The 27,824-nt window shown below is 37.5% G+C and overlaps 1 protein-coding gene across 1 annotated transcript in view; it reads right to left on the bottom strand.

The window, feature by feature from the left end:
- Nucleotides 1-27,824, bottom strand: part of LOC123872652 — an 87,030-nt gene that overhangs the window by 7,118 nt on the left and 52,088 nt on the right. Inside the window, exons 3-11 of the mRNA XM_045917062.1 lie at nucleotides 22,890-23,026; nucleotides 22,053-22,231; nucleotides 21,829-21,850; nucleotides 12,291-12,527; nucleotides 11,120-11,226; nucleotides 10,451-10,670; nucleotides 9,227-9,376; nucleotides 6,926-7,072; nucleotides 2,925-3,086 (exon numbers count right to left, since the gene is read on the bottom strand). Coding sequence (XP_045773018.1) covers nucleotides 2,925-3,086; nucleotides 6,926-7,072; nucleotides 9,227-9,376; nucleotides 10,451-10,670; nucleotides 11,120-11,226; nucleotides 12,291-12,527; nucleotides 21,829-21,850; nucleotides 22,053-22,231; nucleotides 22,890-23,026 — 1,361 coding nt within the window. The remainder of the gene's footprint in view (nucleotides 1-2,924; nucleotides 3,087-6,925; nucleotides 7,073-9,226; nucleotides 9,377-10,450; nucleotides 10,671-11,119; nucleotides 11,227-12,290; nucleotides 12,528-21,828; nucleotides 21,851-22,052; nucleotides 22,232-22,889; nucleotides 23,027-27,824) is intronic.

The following is a 27,824-nucleotide window of genomic DNA, read 5'->3' on the forward strand; positions in this document are numbered from 1 at the left end:
CTAACTTTTATGGAACATCGCATGGAGGTAAAGCAGGTCACGCTCTAAGCTACTTTTTCAAAAAATCTAAATCAATAAGACCGCCTTTGCATACGTACCTAAGTTTTAATTAGCTATGTTTCATTTATTCTCTGTCTTTGGCACAATAAAGTATTTATTTTGCTATCTATCTATGCATCAACTCGGACGAAATTGAAGGAAAAACTAGTATTATATTATATATAACAAGTAGGTATCTTTCAATGTCGCCCCAATTATATTTCACCTACATAATGTACGACAAGTATCGTGTAGGCTTCAATCGAAATAACCTCGTGGAAGGGCTTACACTATATAACATTCTATAATTTTTAGGTAAGAATCACAATAAGTGATTTCGTTGTATAAACTGATACAATTATCCATCCATACTATCCATATTAATATTATAAATGCGAAAGTATCTCTGTTTGTCTGTCTGCTAGCTTTTCGCGACCTAACAGCTTAACCGACTTTGATGAAATTTGGTACAGAGTTTGTTTACATCGCAAGGACTGACATAGGCAATTTTTTATCCCGGAAAATGAAAGAGTTCCCACGGGATTCTGTGAATCGGCCTTTAGATGCGTTCAGTCGACCAATCAGATTTTTAAAAGATGACGTGATCATTTTTTCACGTCATCTGTTTAGAATCCGAATGGTCCACTAACACATCCCTTCTGCTCTTCGCCTAACCTTAACCAGGCCTTATATACCTACTTATCAGGAATCAGTTTTCCTTAAAACTATACTACAGAAGAATTTAAGTGTGTGGTAACAACCACAATAACGTATTCCAAATCGCAGAAGATACAATTGCTGACATAAAAATAGCATCATACATTCCAACTACGTCGAAACTAATGACATCCACTATACAACCTCGGCTAGTGTATGTGCGTTATATTTTTCATGCAACTGCAAGGTTCGGCGTCCCGCTCTATGCATAGCTGAGCGAACCAAAATGGAGGCACAATGTTTGCGATGTAATGAAAAGACCCCGAAAGACCTTCACAAAAGCAAAGTCCTTTGCCACATCGTGTTTGAGCGGCAAGCCTATTTTCAATTCTTTTCTTGATGTTGGGATGAACTCTTTTTAGGCACTATATGCCTTCGTATTTTGACATTTTTATACTAATACTAGATGACACTGCGACTTCGTCTGCGTGGATTTGTCTTTTAAAAATCCCATAGGAACTATTTGATTTTTCGGAATAATAGTAGCCTACATCTGAGTCCGGGCTCACGGTCGGGTGTAAGGTATCTCTGTACCAAATAGATGATGCCCACAACTTCGTTGACGTGGATTTAGGTTTTCAAAAATTTTATGGGAACTCTTTGATTTTCCAGAACAAAAAGAAGCCTATGTCCGTCCTCGAGATGCAAGCTATATTTGTATCGAATTTTGTCAAAATCGATTTAACCGATGGGCAATGACAAACTAGCAAACAGACAGACACTTTCGCGTTTATAATATTAGTCCGGATTTTATGGTTTCTTTCATTCTCGTCCTTTTTTTGTCGCTCAATTTTATCACAGACATATTCAACAAAAGGCTGCCTCATTGATTTATTTAATAAGACAGATTTTAAATGACTGGATGTTATTGAAGAGACATTTAGAAAACATGTTGTTGCTTTGGTGATATAATAGTCTTATATTATGATATTGCATGTTACCCTGTTATGCAGATCATTAGGCGCTACTTGAATCGCCGATATGCATCTTCCCCGGAACGTTTTTGTTCCTTAACGTCCTTTTGAACTATCACAATCTACGTACCCCGTAGATCTAGTACGAATAATTTTCCACCCCGTGGAAACACCATTCTCTTGCACTGACTTATGACGGCGATATTATTATGGACAGCGCACGGGAATTATCTAATAAGTAGTATTCCCGCGGGGCGAGAAATTATTCATGCTAGGCCTGCTGCTGGTCTACCTGTCTCTCGTTTAACATCAACGATAGGATAAACCTGAGTACTGCGCATGACATGCCCATACTACCTTAGCTTACATTATTGGTAAACAGGCCTACAATTTATTCATTATTATGAGAAAATAATAAATATCGATAGCTGAGAAACGTGGAAAATTTATATTACCCCTGCCCGGCTAGAATGGGCAGTAGATAAAAATTATATCCCCGATTATATCCACTGATTTCTATGACATCAGTGGATATAAACGGGGGATATAATTTTTATCTACTGCCCATGCTAGCCGGGCTGATTGCCCGTCAAAAGTTATGTACCTATATTATCTTATATATTCTTATATATATCTTAACAAAATATTGAAAATATTGTTAAGATATTAAATCCAACGTCATCTTTCGAGTGAGCATGTGCTAGTGATCCGTTGAACGAACATTAATTGTGGCGCGGCACAGTTTGCCGTTCGACGTATATATGATTGATACAAAGTGCTGAAATTGCATCTTGGTTCTCGGATACGTAGACAAATGATACCTACTCTACACCATATCTCAATTTCGACGCATCGAATGAGACGTATGTTCTTGATTGATAGAGGCAGACGTTGCTTTGCGAAATTCCATGACAATATTACTTAGGTATATAGTGAATTTAAGAATTTTGCAGATAGCAGGTAATTTCGTGAGAAACAAGTGTAAATTAAAAATTTATAACACCCCCGACAAGTGAAGGTCACAGTAACAAGAAAAGAGCTGATAACTTTCAAACAGCAGAACCGATTTTCTTGGATTTATAGATAAGAACACTCTCGACCAAGCCACCTTTCAAACAAAAACAAACTAAATTAAAATCGGTTCATTAGTTTAGGAGCTACGATGTCACAGGCCGATACACGTCAAACTTATAACACCCCTCTTTTTGGGTCGGGGGTTAAAAAGGTAAGTATAGGTTAAGTTCATATATTTACCTGTAATATAGTGAGGGCTGGTCCAGAAGTTATGTAACTCTCACTCGGTGCACATGGTCGAGTTGCTCGCGTGGCGTTCGATAGAAGCGCATGATCACAGAGTCGAGGAGATTCTTCGCGGCAGAAAGAGCCAAGAAGAGACTTTTTGTCACTCATCTCCAACTAAAGACAAAAGTGATAATATTGTTAAAAGCATAATTACTTAATCACATAACACTAATCACACTAATATTATAAAGGCGGAAGTTTGTGTGTGTGTTTGTATGTGTGTGTATGTTTGATACTCCTTCACGCAAAAACTACTGAACGGATTTGGCTGAAATTTGGAATCAAGATAGATAATATTCCGGATAGGCATATAGGCTACTTTTTATCCCGGAAAATCAAAGAGTTCCCACGGGATTTCGAGAAACCTAAATCCACGAGGGTGAAGTCGCGGGCATCGGCTAGTACCTACTAATTGTGCTACCAAATATGTTAAAAAAAGGTTTAAGGTTTTTTTTAAATCCCGTGGGAACTCTTTATTTGATTTTCAGGGACCAAGAGTTGCCTTTGTTCATGTCCGGGTGTAAGCTAACTCTGTGTCGAACTTAAAGCTAGCAGAAAGACTGACAGACAGAAACACTTTCGCATTTATAATATTATAATAATGTAGTATAGATATGAAATCGGATACCCAAATACTAAAACGGTAGGTAGCTAGTATCTTCAATAGTTAAATACTGGTTAAATAAAAAGTAAATTCTTAATTCCACAACGATTTACCTACGTAATTATAAAAGACGCAAAAAAGTTAACTAACTTAAATTGTTAATCTTTTCAAACTTTAAAAAAAACTTCTTTTTTGTCCCTTTTCCAACAAAGAAATATGACCCTAATTATGAAGAAGCATAATATAATATTTCAGCTTTTCCAGTAGCAAGAAAATTGAAAGAGAGAATAATATTATTACACCCATTACTTTTATTTAAATGTATGTTATGATGACTCATAGAGTAAGTAGATGGTACTGTTCGAAAAACAGAATCACCATAACTAGGGTTCCGTACCCGAAAGGTGTCAACGGGACCCTATTTCTAAGCCACCGCTGTCCGTCTGTATGTCCGTTTATCTATCTGTCTATCAGTCTATCAGCGGACTGTATCTCATAAACGTTATAAGCTAGAGAATTGAAATTCTCAGTCTGAATATCTATTGCCTCTTTATCATCATCATCATAAGCCTGTGGACGTCTACTGTTGGAAATAGGCCTTCCCTATAGAGCGCCACCACACCCGGTCCGCAGCTTTCCTCAGCCACTTCCCGCCAGCCGCTTTATATCGTCGGTCCATCGTGCTGGAGGGCGTCCCACACTATGCTTGTTTAAACGCGGTCTCCACTCAAGGACTTTCCGGCTCCAACGGCCATCGCCTCTACGACAGGCATTAATTAACAATAACAAAAAATTTAAAATGGCCGCTACGATAATAAAAAGCACATAGTCATGTACGATGGTACAGAACCCTTCGTGTTCGAAACCGACTCGGAATTGACCGGTTTTCTATAAATGTACTTTGTTTTTATAAACGCAATGAAAATAACATTTCTTCCGTCCAATAAAAACGATAAAGCACTTGCTCGTTTGTAGCAGCAGTTCGCCATATTAAAACACAGTTGCAATAATGTTTCCACTGAAGAATAAAGCGTGACCTACTTCCGAAGTACACAATCTACGAGCAGGAAGTGATTTGCTCCAGCCAGGTGCACTATTTACTCGAACTATCTAGCGAGAAAACTTTTCTGATTAAAGTGCCAACAAAAAATAACTTCAACGTAGCGTTCATCCATTCTTAATGCAAACTGTGGAATGCCGAATGAATGAACGAAACACCGCACTGCAGGAGAGTAAAGCATTAAACGTACCAAGCGATAGAGACACGGCTATCCACTCACATATACTAAGCACGCTGGAAGAGTCGTGCCATAGAAAATGATGGTAATTTTTGTGCCGATTTGATGGCCCCTACCGAGCGTACCGGGAATTAAAATTGACATTTGGTGTCAAAATATGTTGATTAAGGGGGCAAGATAATGTGGTTTCATTTCCACTAGCTCATTACTTTGCTAATGATGTTACTATATCGAGTTTTTTTCTGTCAAAAGTGATCTTCGTGTTGACAGTATGTTGACAGATGTCTCATCACTTAATTTGATTCCGAGTATGTGAAGTCCGAGTGTCTTAAGAAAATCAGCGCTATAAACTAATCAATGCTAATAGCGCCAAAATGACGAAAATAAAATTGTTTCAAAAACTAATCGGCAATTGCAGGTCTAGTGTTCTTTGTATTAGTAGAGGTCAGTGTGGTTACCGGATGTGTTGTTTGATGCAAAAAAAGAACAATGAGCATTAAAATTTTCCCACAGCTTCTATAATTTGCATAATATGGTGACATTTAAAAATACTGCAGTTTGATCTCCAACATTACAGTAATTTTATATTTACAAAGCCAATTGTGACAAATTCCCTCTAAGTATGCTTTTGCTAAGCTTATAAATTAAAGGAAAAAACCGGCCAAGTGCGAGTCAGACTCGCGCACCGAGGGTTCCGTACTCGGGTATTTTGTCCGACATTTTGCACGATAAATCAAAATCTATTATGCATAAAAATAAATAAAAATCTGTTTTAGAATGTACAGGTAAAACCCTTTCATATGATACCCCACTTGGTATAGTTTTCTTACTTTGAAAATTAAAACACATTTTAATTTTTTTTTTAATAATGTAACCACAAATTAACGGTTTTCAGATTTATTCCTGTATTTGTGCTATAAGACTTACCTACCTGCCAAATTTCATGATTCTAGGTCAACGGGAAGTACCCTATAGATTTCTTGACAGACACGACGGAAGGACGGACGGACGGACAGACAGACAGAAAGACAGACAGACCGACAGACAACAAAGTCATCCTATAAGGGTTCCGTTGTTCCTTTTGAAGTATGGAACCCTAAAAATAAATGATTGTTGATTTTTGTATAACTTTCAATATACCTTCAATTAAATAAAACGCCCGGAACGTGCATCTCTTCAGATTGCTACTCGTATGCTTAGTACCTAAGAGTCGGCAAGAGTGCTCAGACACATTAAAGAAAATTAATGTTTGGCTCCCGACGTCAAGTGGGAGGTAGCGGTAGTTGGCAAAGTGAAATGGCACGAATACAGGCAAAGACGTCCGATTTTATATCGTTTCTGTATTTGTATCATCGCATTAGTCTTCCACTAGCAAAGTTTCGCGAGCTAAGTTATTCCACATTTCATTATTTTAAACTTTACTTCCTGCAGTTAAGACGGGTATACTACATTTAACTTTGGGAACGGTGCTTTGAAAACTAATAACGACCTTACTAATGGGACTTGAGATTATGCTTTTTATTGCTTTGTACCAATTAATAAGAAACTGATGAGGCAGTTAGAATTATGCTTTCCCCCGCCATTGCGTATTCAAACAGCGGGCATCTCCAGATTTTCAATGAGGAAAGATGCTTATTCGTAGCAGAGACAAATGCCTAAAACACACACAACTGAAAGTTCTAATTGCGGCGATAGCTAGAAGGCAAACACGGCAGAAGAATTTTTAAGGTTGGGTTTCCTCGCACTGCTTGACTGGTAGCGCTAACAGGTCAATCATTACATGAATATGTGCATACATATTGACCTTGAAGGGTTGAGCTGTGCACGTCCATATGATCTTTATGTAATACTATACTAACGCTCCTGATTAGGACGTTGGCACTGACTGACTATGCGCTGGATGCAACACCAAAGATTAGTGTGAGACAAAAATCAACATACTCAGTGTACTGCGCGCCGTGTTCACACCCATATTCACTATAACAATATTCAATCAACTGTCCAGAAAAAGATGAGGTTAAGGTAATAAAGAAACGGCGCTTCAGCGTCACATCGGTCCCTCTGTCGGCTTTGCGCCTTAGGTTAGGTGTCATAGATAGTATAGAAAATACCTTTCTATCAAGATCAGCGTCTGGTGCTGCACCATCCCAAATAGTGAGTTGTGAAGAGCAATCCTTTTGCTGGTCGAACCCCGCCGGCTCCGTCCCAGCGGCGTGATACTTGACAAACGATACCCACACGATTTCGTTTGGACGTCCCTGCAAACAAGAAAACCATTAGTCAAGTCATAGAGTAGGTATAACAAATTGTACCTACTACTGCCAACGGGACCGTTTCACGATAAGCAAGGAGCGCAAGAGTCGCGAAAAGTGCACACAATGTATTCTTCAATACTAGAATGCACGTGACCTAAGTATCAAGTCTTCCGCACTGGCCGCATTGCGGAAATGCTGGTGACGTCAGTGGTTACATGAACTCTTTTACTTACTAACTTCTCTTTTTTTAAGGGTTTATTCAAAGGTGACTATGTCACTCCCACCAGTGTTCACCAGTGTACTAGGCACGTTCAATGCATGTCACACGCATTTTAAATATTGAATAATAATTCTTTTTCGGTTTTGACTGCTCTCGCGCCACCTTGGCTTGCAGCCGTATGCGCTCCGCAAGTGAGATTTAAAAAGATTTATATATTCCTAGTTACAAGGCGTACTTATGTAAGTATTCATGTATAATAATATGATCTTTGATCTCTCCGCTAAAAAGGAATTCTCATTTCACGTCTTGAATAGTCAAAAACACTTTTAAAAAATTATATTTTGTTTAAAAATTCTGTTGAATAGCTAAAACTCGAACAAGTACGCCCTCTAATCTACTGTAAGTAGTTCAATTTAAAATAGATCGTAGTCTAGAAGTTCTACGAGGTTATGCTTTAGTAATTCAACTTTAGCTACGGAGCGAATCTCTCTACCTGAATAGTTCGTTCAAAAGGCGGGTAAATACGGGCAATGTGTTTGTCTTTTGAAGGACCTTTGCCGGCGACTCTCTACGTAGCTATTCATAAGTAACCACGACCTAGATGACTTTGCCTTCACAGATTCTACGCCATTTTGTCCGTCTAAAGTGAAGTTAAATGAAGGGTTATGTTTTCAAAAGTTCTTACATGAGTGTTCCTGTTTTTATTATGTTCAAGGTAGTTTTCGCGAAAATGTCATGTTTTTAACCGACTTCAAAAAACGAGGAGGTTCTCAATTCGTCACAATCTTTTTTTTATTATTGCAGAAGATTGTTGTACGTTCATCCGTATCAATAAAATTCTATACTAATATAATAAACGCGAAAGTGTAAATGTATATCGCTTTGTTACCTTTTCACGAATCGGATTTTGACCAAATTTTGTACGGAGATAGCTTCTATCCCGCAAATAGACATGGCTACATTTTTCGGGAAAATTAAAGAGTTTTGATAGGATTTTCAGAAAGCCAAGGACAAAGTTATGGGCATCAGCTACTTAATAATAAAATTGGGAGCGACAATTTAACATACTCTAGTCTCTATGAGGTGCAAAGACGTGAGTGCCCAAATTCAGCCCTCTAAATTTTAGTCACCCCTCTTGTTATCGACTAGAGTCAACTTTAAAAGCGAAATCTACTAAACATCTATCTAATCTGGTACGAATATGAGTATAAGTCATAAATCGGCTAGAATTTTTAGTAGAGACTCTGAAAAGAGTAAGAATTTTCTAAAGACAAGTAGGCGTTTGACAAACTTTTCACTCACTCGAAAGTAGTGCAACTCAAGAAGTATTTCGTGGTAAAAATGTAGCACATGGGTTTTCAACAAGACACTTAGGTATCTTGTCTGAAGAGCATAGAACATAATGGTAGACTCTTTCGGGCATACATCCTCTTAAATTTTATCGGTCTACGTATTTAACTAATACCTTGGAGGTAATTAAGTTATGCTTTTTGAAATATTGCGTTGGTATTTATCTTTAAAAAAATTGCTAATAAGGCATTTGTTAATTTTATTTTCTCAGAAGATCGAACCAAATATTAAGTAGGTTTAGAAAATAATGTTTTATTAGAGAATTTTCAATTATGTGATCTAAGCAATAAACCATCGCTTATATACTATATAAATAAACAAGAGCTACCTGAAAACCTGCGTTACATAAAAATAATAAACATATTATTAGCCATGGTACAGATTCTATTACTAGTCCAGCAATCTCACCTGATGGTAAGTGATGATGCAGCCAAAGATGGGAGCGGGCTAACTACACGGCATCGTACCAGAACGCTTAATCGCTTGGCGACACGGCATTTCCGTTAAGGCTAGCCACGGCCGAAGCCTTCCACCAGACAAGCTATGCTCGTATATATGATAATGAAGAATTAAAAAGGTCCACTTACTTGAAAGTAATAAACACAAGAGGTGTTCGGTGGCAGGGAATGGCGCGGATTTCTCAGCACGCCACTTGTCTTGTCTGAGGAGCGTAAAACAAACCGACACCGCCCGTCTGAGCTCACGTACGAATGGGAATCTTTGTCCACGTACAGCACCTGCCAGGAATAATATTGGTAATACAAACACAGGGCGATTTGTTATGAAAAGAATTGTTTGCTTCTACTTGTGACATTATTTGGAGCTGTTTTTGGGTGTTCGGTGGTAAAGGTATGAAATAAAATACGGGTTTTATGACAACTAGCTAAATATACAGTAAATGGTGATCGGCTATTTGTTAAGACATCGGCATCGTATTCAGAGGGTCCTGAGTTCAATTCTGGGTACGCACCTCTAACTTTTCGTAGCTATGTGCGTTTTAAGCAATTAAATATCATAAACATCGGAAGGACAGCGTGTCTGAAAGTGGTCCACATTGTTCTCAAAGGTGTACGAAATCTGCCAATTTACACTTAGCCAGCGTGGCGGACTATGACCTGAGCCCTTCTAGGGCTGGTTATAGGTTGGTGATGAGCAGGATATCCACTATATTATTTATTATACAAAGAAAATATAGTAGTACCTAATGGTATGGTCATTATGTAATTGATGGAAAGAGGTCTCAATTCTTAGAATGAGACGTAGAGAGTGATAATATGGAAACAGTATAACAGAAAGTAAAAACGAGTTGGACTCGCGCATCGAGGGTTCCGTACTCGGGTATTTTTTTACATTTTGTTCGATAAATCAAAAATTATTATGCATAAAAATAAATAATAATCTGTTTTAGAATAAACAGGTAAAGCCCTTTCATACGATACCCCACTTGGTATAGTTACCATACTTTGAAAATTTAAACACATTTTTAATTTTTTTTAATGATGTAACTACAAATTCACAGTTTTCGGCTTTATTCCTGTATTTGTGCTATAAGACCTAGAATCATGTTTGGCAGGTAGGTAGACCTGCCAAATTTCATGATTCTACGTGAACGGGAAGTACCCTATAGGTTTCTTGACAGACAGACAGACAACAAAGTGATCCTATAAGGGTTCCGTTTTTCCTTTTGAGGTACGGAACCCTAAAAATTCGGGGATAAGCAGTAGATGAGCTTGGTGGGTCAGGTACTGTGTATATTCCTCTGATATTTATTTTTTAGCAGTTTTTATTTGTTTCTAATATATTTTTCCTACCTCAACTTCAAGTTCGAAACCAGGCAAGTAACTTATGGGCACTGGATGAAAAGGATTGTCGTATGGAGACGTATGAAATTCTAGCAGCATATTAGGACCTCTGCTGACTATATCTGGCACAGCATCTCCTCCACACAATCGTACAAGTACAGGAGAATCTCTTGTAAGACCGTCCCATACTGTTAAATAGTCTTGCACCACATTGCATTGATCCCATATCCTGAAACACAAACTTTATTATATCTACCGTTTAAAGTTAATACTGCTATTATAATAGTCAATAAACATTTATTTTAGGTTTAAACTTTGCAGAGATATGGTCACTTTACTGCGATTAGATAGACTGGCATCAGCCACGAATTTTTTCTAATTAAACACGTAACAAAGCAAGTACCAAAGAGATTAGGTAAAAATAAAATTTACTAGTTCTACATCTTCGACAAAGTACCAGTGCCATTGAACTTAATTAGTATTTAGAACAGCTTAGATTCCAAAGAAAAGCAATGTTCTGTGCTAAGTTGTTAAAACTAGTAACATTGGACATCAAGTTGTAAGAAAGTTAACTAATGTTAAGATTTATTGTAAAACTTCTATGAATTCTATTAGAAAGAATTGCGTTCTTACAAATTTTCCTCAGCAGTTTATGGTAAAAGTTGTTCAAGTACTTACTTGAGAACCCTTTGACTTCTATCGTACTTCACTATCTGATCTTTGATATGTATTTTATGGCTGTTCGTTTGTCTAACCGCTAACAATACATGTTTATCCGCCGGAATCTGAAAAAGTGGTTTTCGTTTATTTTCCACGTCAACAGGAAATCATACTTTATGTTTTGTGCCATACGATTGTTTATTCAATGCTCGCAGGGTAGAAACACCATTTATATGTAATGTAAAATGTATGTATGTGTATATAGGCCTGTGGCGGAGTCTGGTGTAAATTTTAAATTAAATATTAATACAAACAGCCGCACGAACCACATGGACCTACGCGATGTGTGAAACGCTCGTTTTAATGTAAATTCGCGACGCCCTTAACCCAGATGTAAAGGGTTATGTAATTTCGTTTAAGCCAAGCCCGGCTTTTAATTTCTATGCTGATTCTAGAAAGCTTTTATATAAAAAAAGCGATTTCTAATCTTCTCAAAGGTATGTCTACCATTTCACAATTGGCCAGCGTGGTATACCTAAATCTTTCTCATTCTGAAAGAAGATGTTCAGTAGTGGACCAGCAATAGGTCGATGATGATAATGATGATGATTTCGAGTTATCAAAAGTGGCACATTTTTACTTGACTGCGGCAAAGCCAAAAGGAAGGGCTATGATTTTAGCAGTCTACGTATGTATGTATGTATGTATGTATGTATGTATGTATGTATGTATGTATGTATGTATGTGGGTATGTATGTTTGTATCCAGATTCTGTGTGTTCCACCGTAGCGCCTAAACTACTAAGCCGATTTTGATGAATGAGGTGTCAATCGATTCGTAGTAAAAATCCGGGTGACATAGGCTACACTTTATACGAAAAAAATTGACTTAACGGATGTTACATGAAAAAAAGTAGGGGGGTCTTCAAAACAATTTTTTTTTTGCTATTGTATCGAGTGGGATGTCAAATGAAAGAGGAAAAAATTGTGAGTTCATAAATGTAAATGTTACTACAACATTAAAATATACCAAGCGACAAAAAAACAATTTTACTATAATATTTCAGCGTTTATTAAGACGATCGCAGTCGGGTTTAAGTTTTTAACTTTTACATAGTTCTTTTAAATAAAATGTGCTGCTTTCATTTCGAATTCCACTCGGATCTGACGATGTGATTCTTCATATTTACCTTTGTATGTTCGATGCGGTACGTGCACGTGGCATTGCGGGGATATACACCAGGGAAGTTAGGGGACTGTATTCGACATGCACGTAGATCACAGTCGCTCAGTATGCGGTCACAATATGTGCCGGTAACACGTTCCCCTCTCCACGCCCCGAGCGTCGCATTCCCATACCGCAAGCGTGCCTCACTCCGTTTTAGAAACTTGTACGCCAACTTGAAGTCGAAATTGTATCCGACACCCTAAAAGGAGAATGACATATTAAACTTCTGAAAACCATCACACTTAATATTATAAAGGCGAAAGTTTGTATGTGTGTGTGTGTGTGTGTGTGTGTGTGTGTATGTTTGTTACTCCTTCACGCAAAAACCACTGCACGGATTTGGCTGAAATTCGGAATAGGGATAGATAATATTCTGGATTAGCACATAGGCTACTTTTTATCCCGGAAAACCAAAGAGTTCCCACGGGATTTCGAAAAACCTAAATCCACGCGGACGAAGTCGCGGGCGTCAGCTAGTCGGATATAATTGCTACGTCTATCTCTATTAGCCTCAGTAATTAATGGACTAGCCACTCTTGGAAAATGGCTGTTATTTTCTGAACTCAACAAGGTGAATGAGGACATTTTCTTCTATGGCTTCTATTAAATGGATTGAATTCTTCCTGATACATATTATGTGACGTTCATATCAATATCCGTTATATGATTGTACTACAATATCATTCAATCTGTGCGGAATGCGAGCTAAAAACATAGTAATGCTATGAAACCTATATTTACTGCAATGTACCTATTTTTCCGATTCTACAAGTGTAAGATTGGAAATGATTTAATTTAGTGTAACTTATGAAGTCACATTTTAGCTTCTTTTTGGACTAATAATAATTTGAGGAAGGGGTTTTATGATTATTGGTGTGGTCAATCGTAATAGATACCCTTGGAATTTGGAAGGTAGTACTATTAAGTATACTGTGGTAATGCTACAATATTAGCGACACTTTGACGTCAGTACCTACCTAAGTATGTTCTGCTTCTTCGTCAACGCATTCCAAAAAACCATAATGCGTTGACGAATTTTGTAATCTTTAACCCCCAAAATATGTTACGATATCTCCTATCCAATTAAACGCCTCTTCATGTTCTGGAGAAGGTAGGTGTGAAAAAACCGTAATGCGTTGACGAATTTTGTAATCTTCAACCCCCAAAATATGTTACGATATCTCCTATCCATTTAAACGCCTCTTCATGTTCCGGAGAAGGTAGATACGAAAAACTTCTATGCCTGGTTGCCTGTTTCTGGATACAAAGTGAAACAAAGCCCTGGCACGAGTCTCAGTTCTCCTTCATGCGCCTTTTGATATGCGTGGACATCTATCTATATAAAATACCAATATAACCCCCCAGGTCTTGCCGTCGAAGGTGGATGGTGGCTTTTGACTTTAGAGCAATATCATGAAAGTTCTCATTATGTACGTTATAAGATCCAAAAACGAACAGTATACTTCCTTCCATAAACCTTTTCAATGTTTAGAAATAGGCATTGCTTTTTATTCCCTCGGAGTGCACGGCAGATAATAACAGTACTTCGTATGATACTACAGATCGCAGTAACTAAGTATGCGGTCGAAATAGGTGCTGAGTTCGCCCCCGTTCCCACAACCCCCTTTTGCCTTCCGCATCCACGCCTTGCTGTCTTAGAAACGCAAAGTCGAAGTTATACCCATACCCGGTGTCGGCAGTAATTAACGTCTATCATTCATTACCTACTTGTGTTAGTATGGATGATAATTACTTTTCCCTGCACAGGTTTTTTACAAAACGATTTCGTTATTTAGACAATTTATGATAGAGTATAAGTAAGACACACATATTTTAGCTTAGAAATGAGTCTATTAAAGACTTAAAAATGGTTCTTGCAAAGGCAAAACTAATTCCTAATAAAAACTCTAAACTCAATGATAAATGCCTGATATCGTGATTTTTATTATAGTTTTCACGGAACTGCGTTTTTTCTTCAATATATTTCTGTCCACTAGGGCAGACGTGTTCTAGAGTGGAGACCGCATATTGCAGCAAGCGCAGTGTGGGACGACCTCCAACCCGCTGGACTGACGACCTTTTAAAAAGGTAATGGCAAGTGGGTGGATGAGAAAGGCGGAGGATAGTGTATGGTGGTGCGCTCTTGAGAAGGCCTATGTCCAGCAGTGGATGCAAACAGGCTTATTGATTGATTGATATTTCTTTCCAAAATTATTAGTTTGATTGCAACTAGTTACTTACTTACCTATATTTTTTACCAGCCTACCTGTGGTATATATTCCGTGCATTCTATTATTTATTCTATTATAGAGGGAAATAAAACTACCATTTAATTAACACACCTTTGACACAGGGGTGATGGAATTAATTTGAGTACTTTTGATAATTTGTCTTAGTTTTATAATTTTACCTAACAGTTATAGTAAACGAAATGAAACATTTTTATTTTATGTGCCAATTATAATATTTAAAGACTCTACCATCGGTATGGAAAGCAGATTCTATTGAGAATTACCGGCAAGTACTTTGCAATTGCTCTTTTTGAAAACCAAATAGTGTAAAATTAAATAGTGAAACTATTACACTTATGGGCTGCTTAATGCAAAGCTGTGAGTGTTTCCATGCTTTGTAATTAAGTATTTCGCCAATATTGTACTAGATAAATACCTCAACTTAACAATTTAAATATTAGGTTCTAGTAAGACCAATTAAAATGTTATCTACCAATTTGTAAGCACAGTTAAAGTCGTTAGCCATCTATTATTGCCATGAGTAATTATAAGAGCGCGAGCCGTTTAGTTTTACACGTCTACCCATATGTTTACTTTAAATATTTAATTGTTAGTTAGTTGCTTTTGGAAACAAAATATAATGTTGTTTATTTATTTCTACAATACTGTAATATTGTACCACTAATACCTATCTGTTCTTTAAAAACATATTTTGAAGGATACACAAGACGTAACCTAAATTCATATAAAGTTTTAAAATACATAAGTCAATTAAAACTTATACCTACAATCTACATATTTACCTACTGATTCTGTAATTAATAGTAGCTGATACCTAGCTGATGCCTAATGCTAAATTAATTATTTTAATCAATAATCATAATATTATTAAGTATGTTTAATTACTTATTATATTTGCATAAACTTTATCGCATAAACAAACCAGAATCACAATAACTAATCCTATAATAACATTCGAAATTATTATGCCGGTTATTCGCCGTGTTTAATTAGTACCAACGTTCTATTTGCGAAGGATTATCTACGCTAAATAACTTTGCATTACTCACAGCTGAAAAATTACAGTTCAAGCGTTCCACCTCTGATATGGCCTGTGGTTAGATTAATCCCTCGTTAGCCAAAATGCTCAAAATTATTATCAGCAATATATTATTATTCTAGTTTAGGACTAACTTAGAGACAAAACATGTCCTATGACGAAGAGACACTAGATTTTGTCCTACTTATCACACTAATATTATAAAGGCGAAAGTTTGTATGTGTGTGTGTGCGTGTGTGTGTGTGTGTGTATGTTTGTTACTCCTTGACGCAAAAACTACTGGACGGATTTGGCTGTAATTTGGAATGGAGATATAATATATTATCCTGGATTAGCACATAGGCTACTTTTTATCCCGGAAAATCAAAGAGTTCCGACAGGATTTCAAAAAACCTAAATCCACGCGGGCGAAGTCGCGGGCATCGGCTAGTATTATATAAATTTTGATTTTATGGACAAAACTTGGAGTTAGCAAACTTCCTTTATTCGTTTTTCGGATTTTTCCTATACTTAAGCCAATGACTTTCTAAGCATGGACACATCGTGGCATACAACACAAGAGCTCAAACATGGCACACGTTTCTAAATTCACCCTATGTAGCTTCAACTGCTCCATTTATACATTCCCGCTAACATTCAAGTCCTGTAAACTAACCTCAGTGATTAAGCCGCAATGTAAATCGATTATTGCACTCGAAGCTGAATAAGGTGATTTTAGAAGCAAACTTGAACAAAAAATGGAATGGAGTAGTGTAGCACTATTAATTTTTGTTATTTCTTTGAGAGATTTTTCGTTTTTGTAAATATGAAACTATTATACTATATCTATACTATATACTATTCTGCTCGTGCTGATTCACTGACTGACTGACTGACTGACTGACTCATTTGATCAACTCTTCTGTAAAATTTTGTTTGTTTTTTTTTACCGATGGTTTCGTATAGAGGACAAAAAATGATTCGGAGGAAAAATATGGATAGAGCTGATGATTGAGGATTTCGGTGAGGAGCACGGCCAGGGTATTGAAGATAGGTGTGGGATGCTCGAACAAATGTCACTCAGAACTTCATCCAATTGACAGGGAGCTGAAAAATAAAACCAAAATGGTGGATTCAAGATGGGCCTTGAATCAAGATGGCCAAAGGCCTCCCACCAGCCGACCTAAACCAATTAAGAAAATCTCAATCGGCCCAGCCGGGAATCGAACCCGGGACCCTCGTCATACAAATCCACCGCGTTACCACTGCGCACCGGAGGTCGTCAAAAGATCTATCTATACATATAATAAAATTGTAGAAAAGTGGTGTCTGTACAATGGAAATATATAAAAAAAAGTAGCAGGGGTTGTTAATAATAACAACCCCTGCTACTTTTTTTTTATCGATGCCGAACCCGAAATTGTAATTAATTTTTTTTTTGTCTGTTTGTCTGTGTGATTGTGCACGCTAATATCAGAAACGGCTTATTCGATTTAGATACGGTTGTCATTAATATATTGTAGTAAGCTTCACTTAACATTTAGTGTTTATTTCATGTCAATCGGTTCATAAATAAAAAAGTTATGTCAATTTAAAGAATCGCGGCGAACATTTTTAACGTACAGATACACGCCTCGCGTCTGAGCGTTCGTGGCTATATAAAGCGCGCTGAGAGCTATTCCACGCGAACGAAGTCGCGGGCACAGCTAGTAATAAAATAAATGAGATACAATAATGGCCAATAGATTTTACATTGAACAAAAAAAAGCTACTCCACAGTTTTGTTTTTCCGACATTCGTGACGCGCCCTTCCATCTGTCTCTTTCCGATGTGCGTGAGAGAAAGAAATGGGAACATTGTAAATAATTTTAGATATTTCTAGTGTTTTCAATGGTTTTACTAAGTATTTTACACTTTTTCGCATGTTATCTTACGTAAATAAAATTAACTTACCGGTGGTAAGTCACACCACCTCTTTTCTGCGTCGTTAACGTATTATTTCGGCACTTTTTGATCGCGCATTTAGGCGTCTTGACAGCTTTGCAGTCAACATGCGACTAATGAAGAAAGTGTGCTTACACCGAGTATAAGCACACTTACTTGGTCCCTTGTTATGCGCGCCAGTGCGATGTCCTTGCTTAGAAAGTCATTGACTTAAGCTGTAAAATCTTGCTTCCTGCCTTTCATGATTCTACTACCAGTAGTAGGTAGTAGTGGTTACAATTTTATTGCGAGTGTTAAAATATGCAGCATATAAAAGGCGTTGTAAAAGCCTATAAATAAAGGATTTAAAAAAATAGGCGTATTTTTTATTGCGTTCACTTAATAGTTTGATTTTTAACTGATCCAAGAGATCATAGACCAAAATATGTGTATTAAAATTTAAATTTTTTACCTACAAGCGTACCTACAGGCAAAGGGTACCTTTTTTGCTTTTGATATACGGAATCCTAAAAACTGAAAGGTTGGAAATACTCGAAATGGAGAATGCATAATGTTATAGGTAGATAATAATGAAATAAATCCGTACGAAATCGTTAAAATTGTTCTGAAATTGGGAGGAAAACTCGATCCAATGGGAGATATTTCAAACAGATTCTTTGACGCGAATATAATTGCCATTATTAAATATCGAAGTAATTATATTCATTATCGTATTTGAACCTATCCAACGGTCCGGAGGGTGTTCGTAATCATCACTTAATTAATCGATCGAAAGTTCAACCCTTGGTTTAGATAATGTGCCTGCTAAAGGGAGATAAAGTATAAGGTCACCGAACCGTTAAATTCGGGGCGATGTGAAATATTAGGCGAGTCACAAGTGAAAACATGTTTGTTACGTCAAGTTGGTATAACATAAAGGGGTGCTTAGATACTCTAATGAAGATAAATATCTTCGTTCCCTTATTAGTATAACGGGTAACTTTCTGATGTGCTGACGTTGTTAATTTATGTTAGAGTTGGTAACGCTGATCAAGCTAAACAAACTTGCTTAGTTAGTCGACAATCGACATGCAAATGAGCGATAGCGATTATAACAGATTATCTTTCTCGGATTTGCATTATGTTTATCAATCTATGCTAATGGTGTTAATTTTGGCATTGGTACATCACTAATGCAAGCAAAATCGTAATGTTTATCGATTTATCGTATACAGTAGGATTTGATAAGATAGGAAATAAAAACACTTATGTATCAACATACAACATCAACATTGATCAACATCAAGCGATGATAGTCAATAGATCAAGTGGTTAAGATCTTGGTCTCTTAGTCGGGGGAGTCTGGGTTTCAATCCCGAGCACTAACTTTTCGGAGTTATGTCCGTTTTAAGCAATTAAATATCACTTGCTTTAACGATGAACAAAACATCATGAGAAAACCTGCATGCCTGAGATTTCTACGTAAAATTCTCAAAGTCTAGAAATCCACACTTGGCCCGTATAGTAAATAGGCTATGGCTAAGCTTTTTTCATCCTGAGGGGAGACCCTTGCTCAGTGGTGAGTCGGCGATAGGTTAATATTGATGATGTATGTTGATATTAAACATTGACTATTATAGCAACTAAGATCTCTTCCAATATAAAAACAATATCGATCGTAATGTTGATAAACAAATTTTTGTAGCACAGTGTGAGCTTATCCTTTAGTAACTACGTAATGTTATATTAATATACTATGAATAATGTGAATAATAAACTAGGATCAACATTCTGAAATACTCAGTTACCTACACCAACGCAAAGTTCGGGTAAATAACCTTCGTAGTTATATCGATCTCGACTTAATTACACCGACATAACAACTTTATAATTACTAACGTTGACGCAGACGAATAAATAATGGACGCCAGACAAATGATTGTTTGTCTTTTATACGCTATTTGTGTTGTTTCAGGTTTGTATTCAGACAAAACAAAGAACCGTTTATTACCGTATTTACTTTGTTAGTAAAAGCTTTGGTAATACATTTGCTAATTAATGATAATTTTAAATTTCAAAGAAAAATATAGCCTTTTTTTCTCATGGGCCAGAAGGTTCGCTTTACCATCCCTTGCCCTACATTCAGCTTTGTCCACTCGACGTTCATTTCACTTCATAATATGTCGGCAGATTTTTTTGTCCACCTCCACCTTCACTCCACTTGGCCTCATAGGCTCGCTTCACTCAGGATCTCATTCGTGAACCTCTTGCTTGATTCTTTACAATATCACTTTAAGGGTAAGAAAGACAAGATTGTGTAGAATCGGGGTATTTAGTTGATTTTTCTACTAACCAATTATGTAATCTTGCTAAGTAAGTAATCATTTCATCGAAGACAGTTGTTTCACCTTATTCCACCCTCTGTTTTCTATAACCGGACCGCACCGAAAACACCGAAAACAATTTCACCACCACTTGGATGCCTGATGTACTTCGACCATCCATTATGACACATCTTTCTTTTCACGCACATGAAAATTGTAGAACCAACTCCCTTCGAAAGTGTCTCCACAAGATTTTAATATGAGGTTATTCAAGGGGCGGATCAACCGTAAATCCAATAACAAGTTTAGAAGTTACTAGAGATCACTACGATATACGCGAATTTCAACTTTTTATTTCTGTACCTCAAAAGGAAAAACGAAACCCTTATAGGATCACTTTGTTGTCTGTCTGTCTGTCTGATGTAATCATAATAATTATTAGTTTTTGATTTATCGTGCCTTTATAGGTATTTAAAAGAAGACTGCATCAATGGTTAATAAATGAGTGTTTGTACAGTTTAAATGAATTCTTCAACACTAAATGATTTATTATGAGGAACTAGTCTATTAATCAATTATTAAGTATGTTAATTGTATACTCTTGTGACTTTTTTGTTGACATTTTACATAGATAACTAGCCGATGCCCGCGACTTCGCCCACGTGGATTTAGATTTTTTGAAATCCCGTAGGAACTCTTTGATTTTCCGGGATAAAAAGTAGCCTATGTGCTAATCCAGGATATTATCTATCTCCATTCTAAATTTCAGCCAAATCCGTCCAGTAGTTTTTGCGTGAAGGAGTAACAAACATACACACACACACACACACACACACATACAAACTTTCGCCTTTATAATATTAGTGTGATACATGATTTATTAAATTATTTACATTTTAATTTTAAGAGCTTTAAATTATATTTTATTTAACAGTAATGATGGTGTTGTGAAATCAGACCTATTTATGACTATGTATATGTATACCTACCTAAGTATGACTGTAATGTGTAAGGTATTTTGAGCATATTCAATGTACATTTAAACTATTTAGTGTAGTTTACATTGCTTATGTAAAATATTTGCACGCCATTACATGGCAAGTGTAGTGATACTAAAATAAATTGTAAAATCTATGCTAACCTACATTTGAGCAAATAAATGATGATTTGAAAATGTTGGAAAAAGTACCCTCAGTGCGCGAGTCTGACTCGCACTTGACCGTTTTTTTTAATATAATTTAGTGCTTAAAGTAGTGATTTAACAACAAACAACAAGCTTTGTAGTTATTTAGGTATCACGAGGGTATCACAATGTAACAAATAGATACAACGTCATTTCAAAATGAGCACAATAATAATTTATAACTGCTACGCCTATCCTATGCTACATCCATTCATCTCTGGTGACCCATTAAAAGCGAACCAGTGAAACTGCTGATCTAGATTTCAAACCTAGGCTTAACAATCATTTATTATTAGATATGTTTATCATAGTAACAGAAACGAAGCTGGTTGAATCAATTATGATATCTATTAACAATTTATTTTGAATTAAATGCAATGATTTCTTTTAATATTTAGGATGGTTTCAGACTATCGTTTTTTCTGTACGTTTTACGTTAGTTTTGGCATACACGCTTACACGCGCACTGCATGTAGTGCTTCAATAAGAAGAACGCACCTACAGACACACATTCATTTTTTTTTTAACCAGTGATTCAATCGTAGCAACGTGGGTTGGCAACAGCTGGCGTCTTGCGACTCGAGCATATTTGAGCTTACAAGCGCGTCTATGTTCGTACGATGTGCGTATAACTAAAAGTGTGTGTACAAAAAACGAGCTTATTGTATACATGCACTCCAAGCCACACCACTGCCCCGTGTGGGATGACGGACTATTCTCAACTATCGTCAAAATATGCCCGATCATATATTTAGTCATAAGAGGTAAAGGTAAATGATATACTATTTAAATAAACTTACCTGTTGACTCAGTCTATCCAACCTAAGCGTCATATTAATCGAGTCAGTTTCACTGAAGTACATTGTATAGCCCCACGCTGAGCCACACCACTGCCCCATGGGGGGCGACGGGCTATTCTCAAGTATCGTCATAATATGCACGATCATAGATTTAGTCATAAGAGGTAAAGGTAAATGATATTTACTTTTTAAACAAACTTACCTGTTGACTCAGTCTATCCAACCTAAGCGTCATATTAATCGAGTCAGTTTCACTGAAGTACACTGTATAGCCCCACGCTGAGCCACACCACTGCCCCGTGGGCGGTGACGGGCTATTCTCAAGTATCGTCATATGCCCGTCCGGACATCCATCCGAGGTGAAGGACACGAATTTCCCCACTGTGAACGTGTCGAATGTTAGCTGAAACAAGATTATGTGGTTAGGGATATTCTCTTAGTGTCTTTGTACTGTTGCTTTGAGGTTATTACTAAAGTACTTAGCACACTGTGTGTTATGTGGTAACTTTGTTACTGAAGGGAGAAATCTTTATTTTAGGGTAAGTATAAAATGGCATTAAATTATTAGTGACCAGCCGATGTTCGCGCCTTCATCTGCCTGGATCAAAGGTTTTTAAAAATCATGTGGGAACTCTTTCCGAGATAAACAGTTGCCTATGTCACTTTCCAGGTATCTGTACCTATGTAAAAAATCACATCAATCCGTTGCTTCGTTGCAATATTATTGAAGGACAATAAACCAATAAAGAGACACTTTTGCATTTAAAACATGGGAAGTGATGGAAGCCTGCTGGTCGAAGGAGACCTGGTCGACCAATCAACACCAGGAGGAGGTCCATTGAAGCAGACCTTAGTAGAGTGGGATTCTTGTGAAATCGTCAAGGCAGCAGCCAAAGTTAGGGAGACATGGAGAACACTTGCTGCGCCCCTAAGTTCCGCGAAGGAATAAAATGATTCCATCATCACCCTGTTTTACATCTTTCTACATCTCAGAACGTCAGTCTAAGCCTGTCGTCCTGGGTAAAACATTTTTTACTACGTTTTTTCATGTTGGTACGTACTTGTATAATATCGCCATAGCTGCCACCATTAGCAGTGAAGTTAAGATGACATACAAACGGCAGATGGTCTTCCCTCGGCCTTCGAACCTCCAGTTCGTATGTCCGACCGACATCGCCCATGTACGTTCTGTTGCAAGCTGAAACAAAATGTCAATATTATTTTATGCTGCTAGGAACTTTGTGTGAGCTTTTTAGGAGTGCTATCTACACCCGCTTGACTGTGAAGTCTTGTTACCTAGATCTGATTTTTATGTCGAAAATCAATTTATAAAATGGTTCGCTAAGGGCGCTGTTCATTATTTCATACATAACATGCATACAGCATACCTACATACAGGATAGCCTGTAGATTGATTTGTTTCTTGAAATGAGTTATGGATCATTTGGGAACCAATGGAGGCTTTCCAACCAAAGGTCAAAAGCTATTGTTTTCCAAGCTGTGATAGTTGTAAGTATTTTCTTTAATTGTTATTATTGATTTGTTTTTAAAAACAATAAGTTAAAAAAAACTGCTCATGTCAAAGCACAAGTGATACTTTTCGAAAGCAACACTCATTTCTCCGCTGTCTTAAAGAAAAACGTGCACTTTTTAACCCCCGACCCAAAAAAGGGGTGTTATAAGTTTGACGTGTGTACCTATCTGTGTATCTGTGTATCTGTGTATCTGTGTGTTTGTGTATCTGTCTGTGGCATCGTAGCTCCTAAACTAATGAACCGATTTTATTTTTTTATTTTTTTTGTTTGAAAGGTGGCTTGATCGAGAGTGTTCTTAGCTATACCTAATTCAAGAACATCGGTTCAGCCGTTTGAAAGTTATCAGCTCTTTTCTAGTTTACTTGTAACCTTTACTTGTCGGGAGTGTTATAAATTTTTAATTTACACTTGTCGAGTTGTTTTTTGATTATAAGTTTGTTTCAGTCACACTCAAACTTTGAAAAATAACAGAAACCATATTCTCACGATCGTGTAACACTCCGATAAATAACTTAGCAGTAAAATGTTGAGATTTATAACCACAAGACGATTAATAACGTTCTTAGTAAACATGTTGCGTAATATTTTACGTTTGTTTTGTGTGAGTTTCAGACTTTAGATGTGGTTTATCGGATTTCGTAGGTTCGAGGGGCAGCCTTCAAGTTAGTTAAGAGCAAGTAAGTTGGTACTACTATCTACCTAACCACTCAACTTTATTATTGACCTATCCTCAATAGCTCTATAATCGGACTGAACTGAACTCCGAAAGGTTTTTTTAAATAAAATTAGTGAGCAAACGAGGATGCGGGTTCTTTAACCCATTGCAGAATTGTTGTGCCCTAATTCCTAGCACCAACTTTACGTTTCCATAGCGGCTCAACAGGGACAGTTAGTAAAGAGAGAATGTATTGCTCATGTTTAACAAGCCAAATGTTCTTTGTATACTTAAAAGTATAAAACTAGGACAAAGTTTGCTTGTGTGCTTGGATAGTGGATAACTACAAGTACCTACCCAGACTTTTATAATGATAATTAGCTACCTATAGTTACAATAGTAGATATGTATTAAAATAAATGTAGCATCCTTTTCAATCCTGAGCTTTATTAAAATCGGTAACCCCCGTCTCTCGTAGTCTCGTCATAATGATACAGGCAATCTCCAAAAAATTGTGTGAGATTTTCCGAGGGCAATAATACAATTTTCGGGTACCTTTACCTACTATTATTAATCCTTCCAACACAAAAATAGGGAAATGAGAGGGAAAAAGGAATTTGAATAAAGCGAAGCACACAATGGGCTAGGCGGCCATATTTTTACAATCTTTTAAAAAAAGCCTTTTGTCTGTCCTGACAGCGCATTAAGTACGGCATAAGACAAGTGTTCTCTTCGCCGGGAACATTATTGTTCGCTTTTATGCTTTTTAGACCTTTTTCTATTATGGTTCTGTCATTTACCGTTTTTGCTAGGAAAATGTTTTTGCTGAAAAACTTTTACCCTTTGACCTACTGAGCATGATTGCGAATAGCATTTACGAGTAGGTACTTACAATTAAAATAACATTATCTTTCTTTGTCCATTTGCCGACCTGGATAGTAATACTTAACTTTTTAAGGAGTTTAATGCATTTTTCTCTTTTGCTTAGGCTTGGTTTATATAGAACCACTAGAAATTGCCCGCGGTGTCATTACCGAATGAAAGTATAAATTCTCGTTATTCCCTATTCAGTGAGGATTTCGAACAGTCCGGCATTACTGTGTACATTGTAAAGGGAATCACTGTGCAAGAATTCCAGCTCTTAGATCCAAGGCCTTGGACTGGGCGCTGATGAGTCAGTGGGAGAGTCAGGACTTTTCTTTTTATACGAGTACATCTAGGTACAGACAGACACGCAGCGTACGTACCTACGTCATTTGCGTGAAATGAAGAGAATGGCACCACCTAAGTATGTCCTAAATGTGCGCAGCGATGGATGGTCACTTTCAGATTTCTACACTGTCCATTCTAAGTTTATTGTTCGCAATATTCTCGATCACAATAATATTATACCTAGGGGAGACAAGTAAATTGCTCGAAACCCCAAGAAATACGTGAAACCCAATAGGTACATATTATTTTAATAGCACATTACATAAGTATCAAGACTGAACAGAACTCGCATAGATATAAAAGGAAAATACATATAAGATCCCAGATAATAGAATTGCGCACTGGATCTTTTATCATGCGGCTTCTATATCGGTTTACAACGGGGGATGTTTTCTGCTTTATACTTGTACTGCATTCACGTTATTATTTTTTCTCCTTGTAAAGTAATTATTTTTATGATCAGAGCCTGAGTATAAGTTTTCTCATAAAAAATGTGATCCTGAAATGGTAAAAATCTTCAAGAATTGTATCTAAGCTACGTTTACATTGTTAACGTTAACTTGAAAAGTAAGTAACACTAATAATAGTATTGTTTGCAAAACGATTACCTGCCAGAGACACAAGCTACACGTCTCTGCAAGATTCGGCCGCATCGGGCACATCAAAGAAATGCTAATGAGATATTTGTCCATTTCAGTTCTCATATTAGAACGCGAGAGTTTAATTTGGAGGGGACCATAATTATTGTAGTTTTAATAGGTACCTAGTTAAAAATATACGTTTTTCGCAGTAATGTATACCATCTCGTGGTTTGCGCTCACTTTGGCGCTATTTAGAATCATTCACAGCAGTTACAGTCTAAAATAGCCTTTGGCTTAGGGGATGTACGCTAGTTAATTACCTACAATCCCAACGTAATGTGTACATACTACATAGGCATGTATTTAAGCAATAGCAGGTTTACGAGGGCTAAAATATAAATGTGTACCTACCTACGTGCGCTGCAAAATATATTTTGTCTACAAATTCTTGCTAAAGGCTATCCACATTGTCTGAGCACGAAACATTTTCCCTTGACAATAAAAAATGCGTGGGTAGATTAATATTTAGCAAAAAATGTACGGAGCCTGGTTTTCGGGCGGACGGATGAATTTTTTCAACCCGCTGCACGCAGACGCAAAACAAATGGACCATTTTACCAAACTAATGGGATACTTACACATACTTGTGTATACGTAAGGGAATAAACCATGGAAAACTATTTACGTTTACGAGGGTTGTGTGGCCTAGTTTCGACAACGCGTGTCAAACGTCCCTCGTTCTCACTAAGGATCAATTCACACGTACCACAACCACACCACAGCCACAACCACACCACAACGACGCCATGTGGTCGGGCGTATATTTTGTATTGAAAATTAATATTACAATTCACACGTACCACATTTTGCCGTTGTTATCGACCACCTGTGTAATACGACCACATCGCAACCACATCGCGACGGCAACGCTACCACCGGCGGCGGCACCGCGGCCACATCGCCACGACATGACGTCATCAACAGCGCGCGCCTAGCTTCTTCGTCGTCTTCTTCTTATTAATAAAAGCCATAACAAGGATAGCAACAACAATCTTTCCTCCATGACTACGTTCAGTCAAGCCGTGTTTTCTCTACGAAAGCCGGAGTATAACTGTACATGACCACGCGGTTACCACATTGCAACGACAGCGACAACGCGCAGCCACATCACATTTTGTCGGTACCACAACGCAACTGCAAAATGCCGCTGCGACACTATTCACACGTAACCACAGCTTGACCACATTTTGTCGCTGCGACGTGGTGTGGTTGTGGTACATGTGAATACACACTAAGCTGATTCCTATACTTAGTTCCACGCTCGTACCGGAAAATGCAGCGTTGATACTTGACAGAACCCCCACTTAGTGGACGTGTGGAATTGCCAACAAAGGTCGTAGATGTCCACTGCTGGACATAGGTATGTCCAGCAGTGGACATCTATCGGTTAACGATGATGATGACACACAAACGATTGTGTACTTGTTGGTTGACTGAAGGCGTGACGATAGAGGTGGGCCTGTGCCCTTGCTCTATAGGTTCGTCATATTTTAACCTGTGTTACCTACGCTGTAGCCCTGCAATGCCATAGTTTTTGAGAAGTGGTGTGGCTCGCATTGCGTTTTATCAACACACGACGTGGTTTACAGCCTGCACTATACTACATAGTAGTAGCACAGGTAGTAGGCCATGGTCACCTGACTCGATAAATATGAATACCTACCTACGGGCGGCGTGCCTCTTCACGTCAGTTATCGTCTACGAGAGTATGAGAGTTAAGACTTAAGAGATAAGAGCTTGCGCGATGGGAAGAGATGCATTTATTAAATTTTAGATTGCAGGGCGGTCCGAGCTGAACTGCACTTTGTTGGAACGCAACCAGAGTCGCTATTTATGGCCGATTCACACCAATTGCGTATGCAGCACGTACACGTGATACGTGCGTAGTGACGCGCGTGAACCCGTAGACATAACTGCACGCATTACGTCTACGTGCACGTTCACGCCACGCAA

The sequence above is a fragment of the Maniola jurtina genome, chromosome 15 (assembly GCF_905333055.1).
Source record: "Maniola jurtina chromosome 15, ilManJurt1.1, whole genome shotgun sequence".
Classification (NCBI taxonomy): Eukaryota; Metazoa; Arthropoda; class Insecta; order Lepidoptera; family Nymphalidae; genus Maniola; species Maniola jurtina.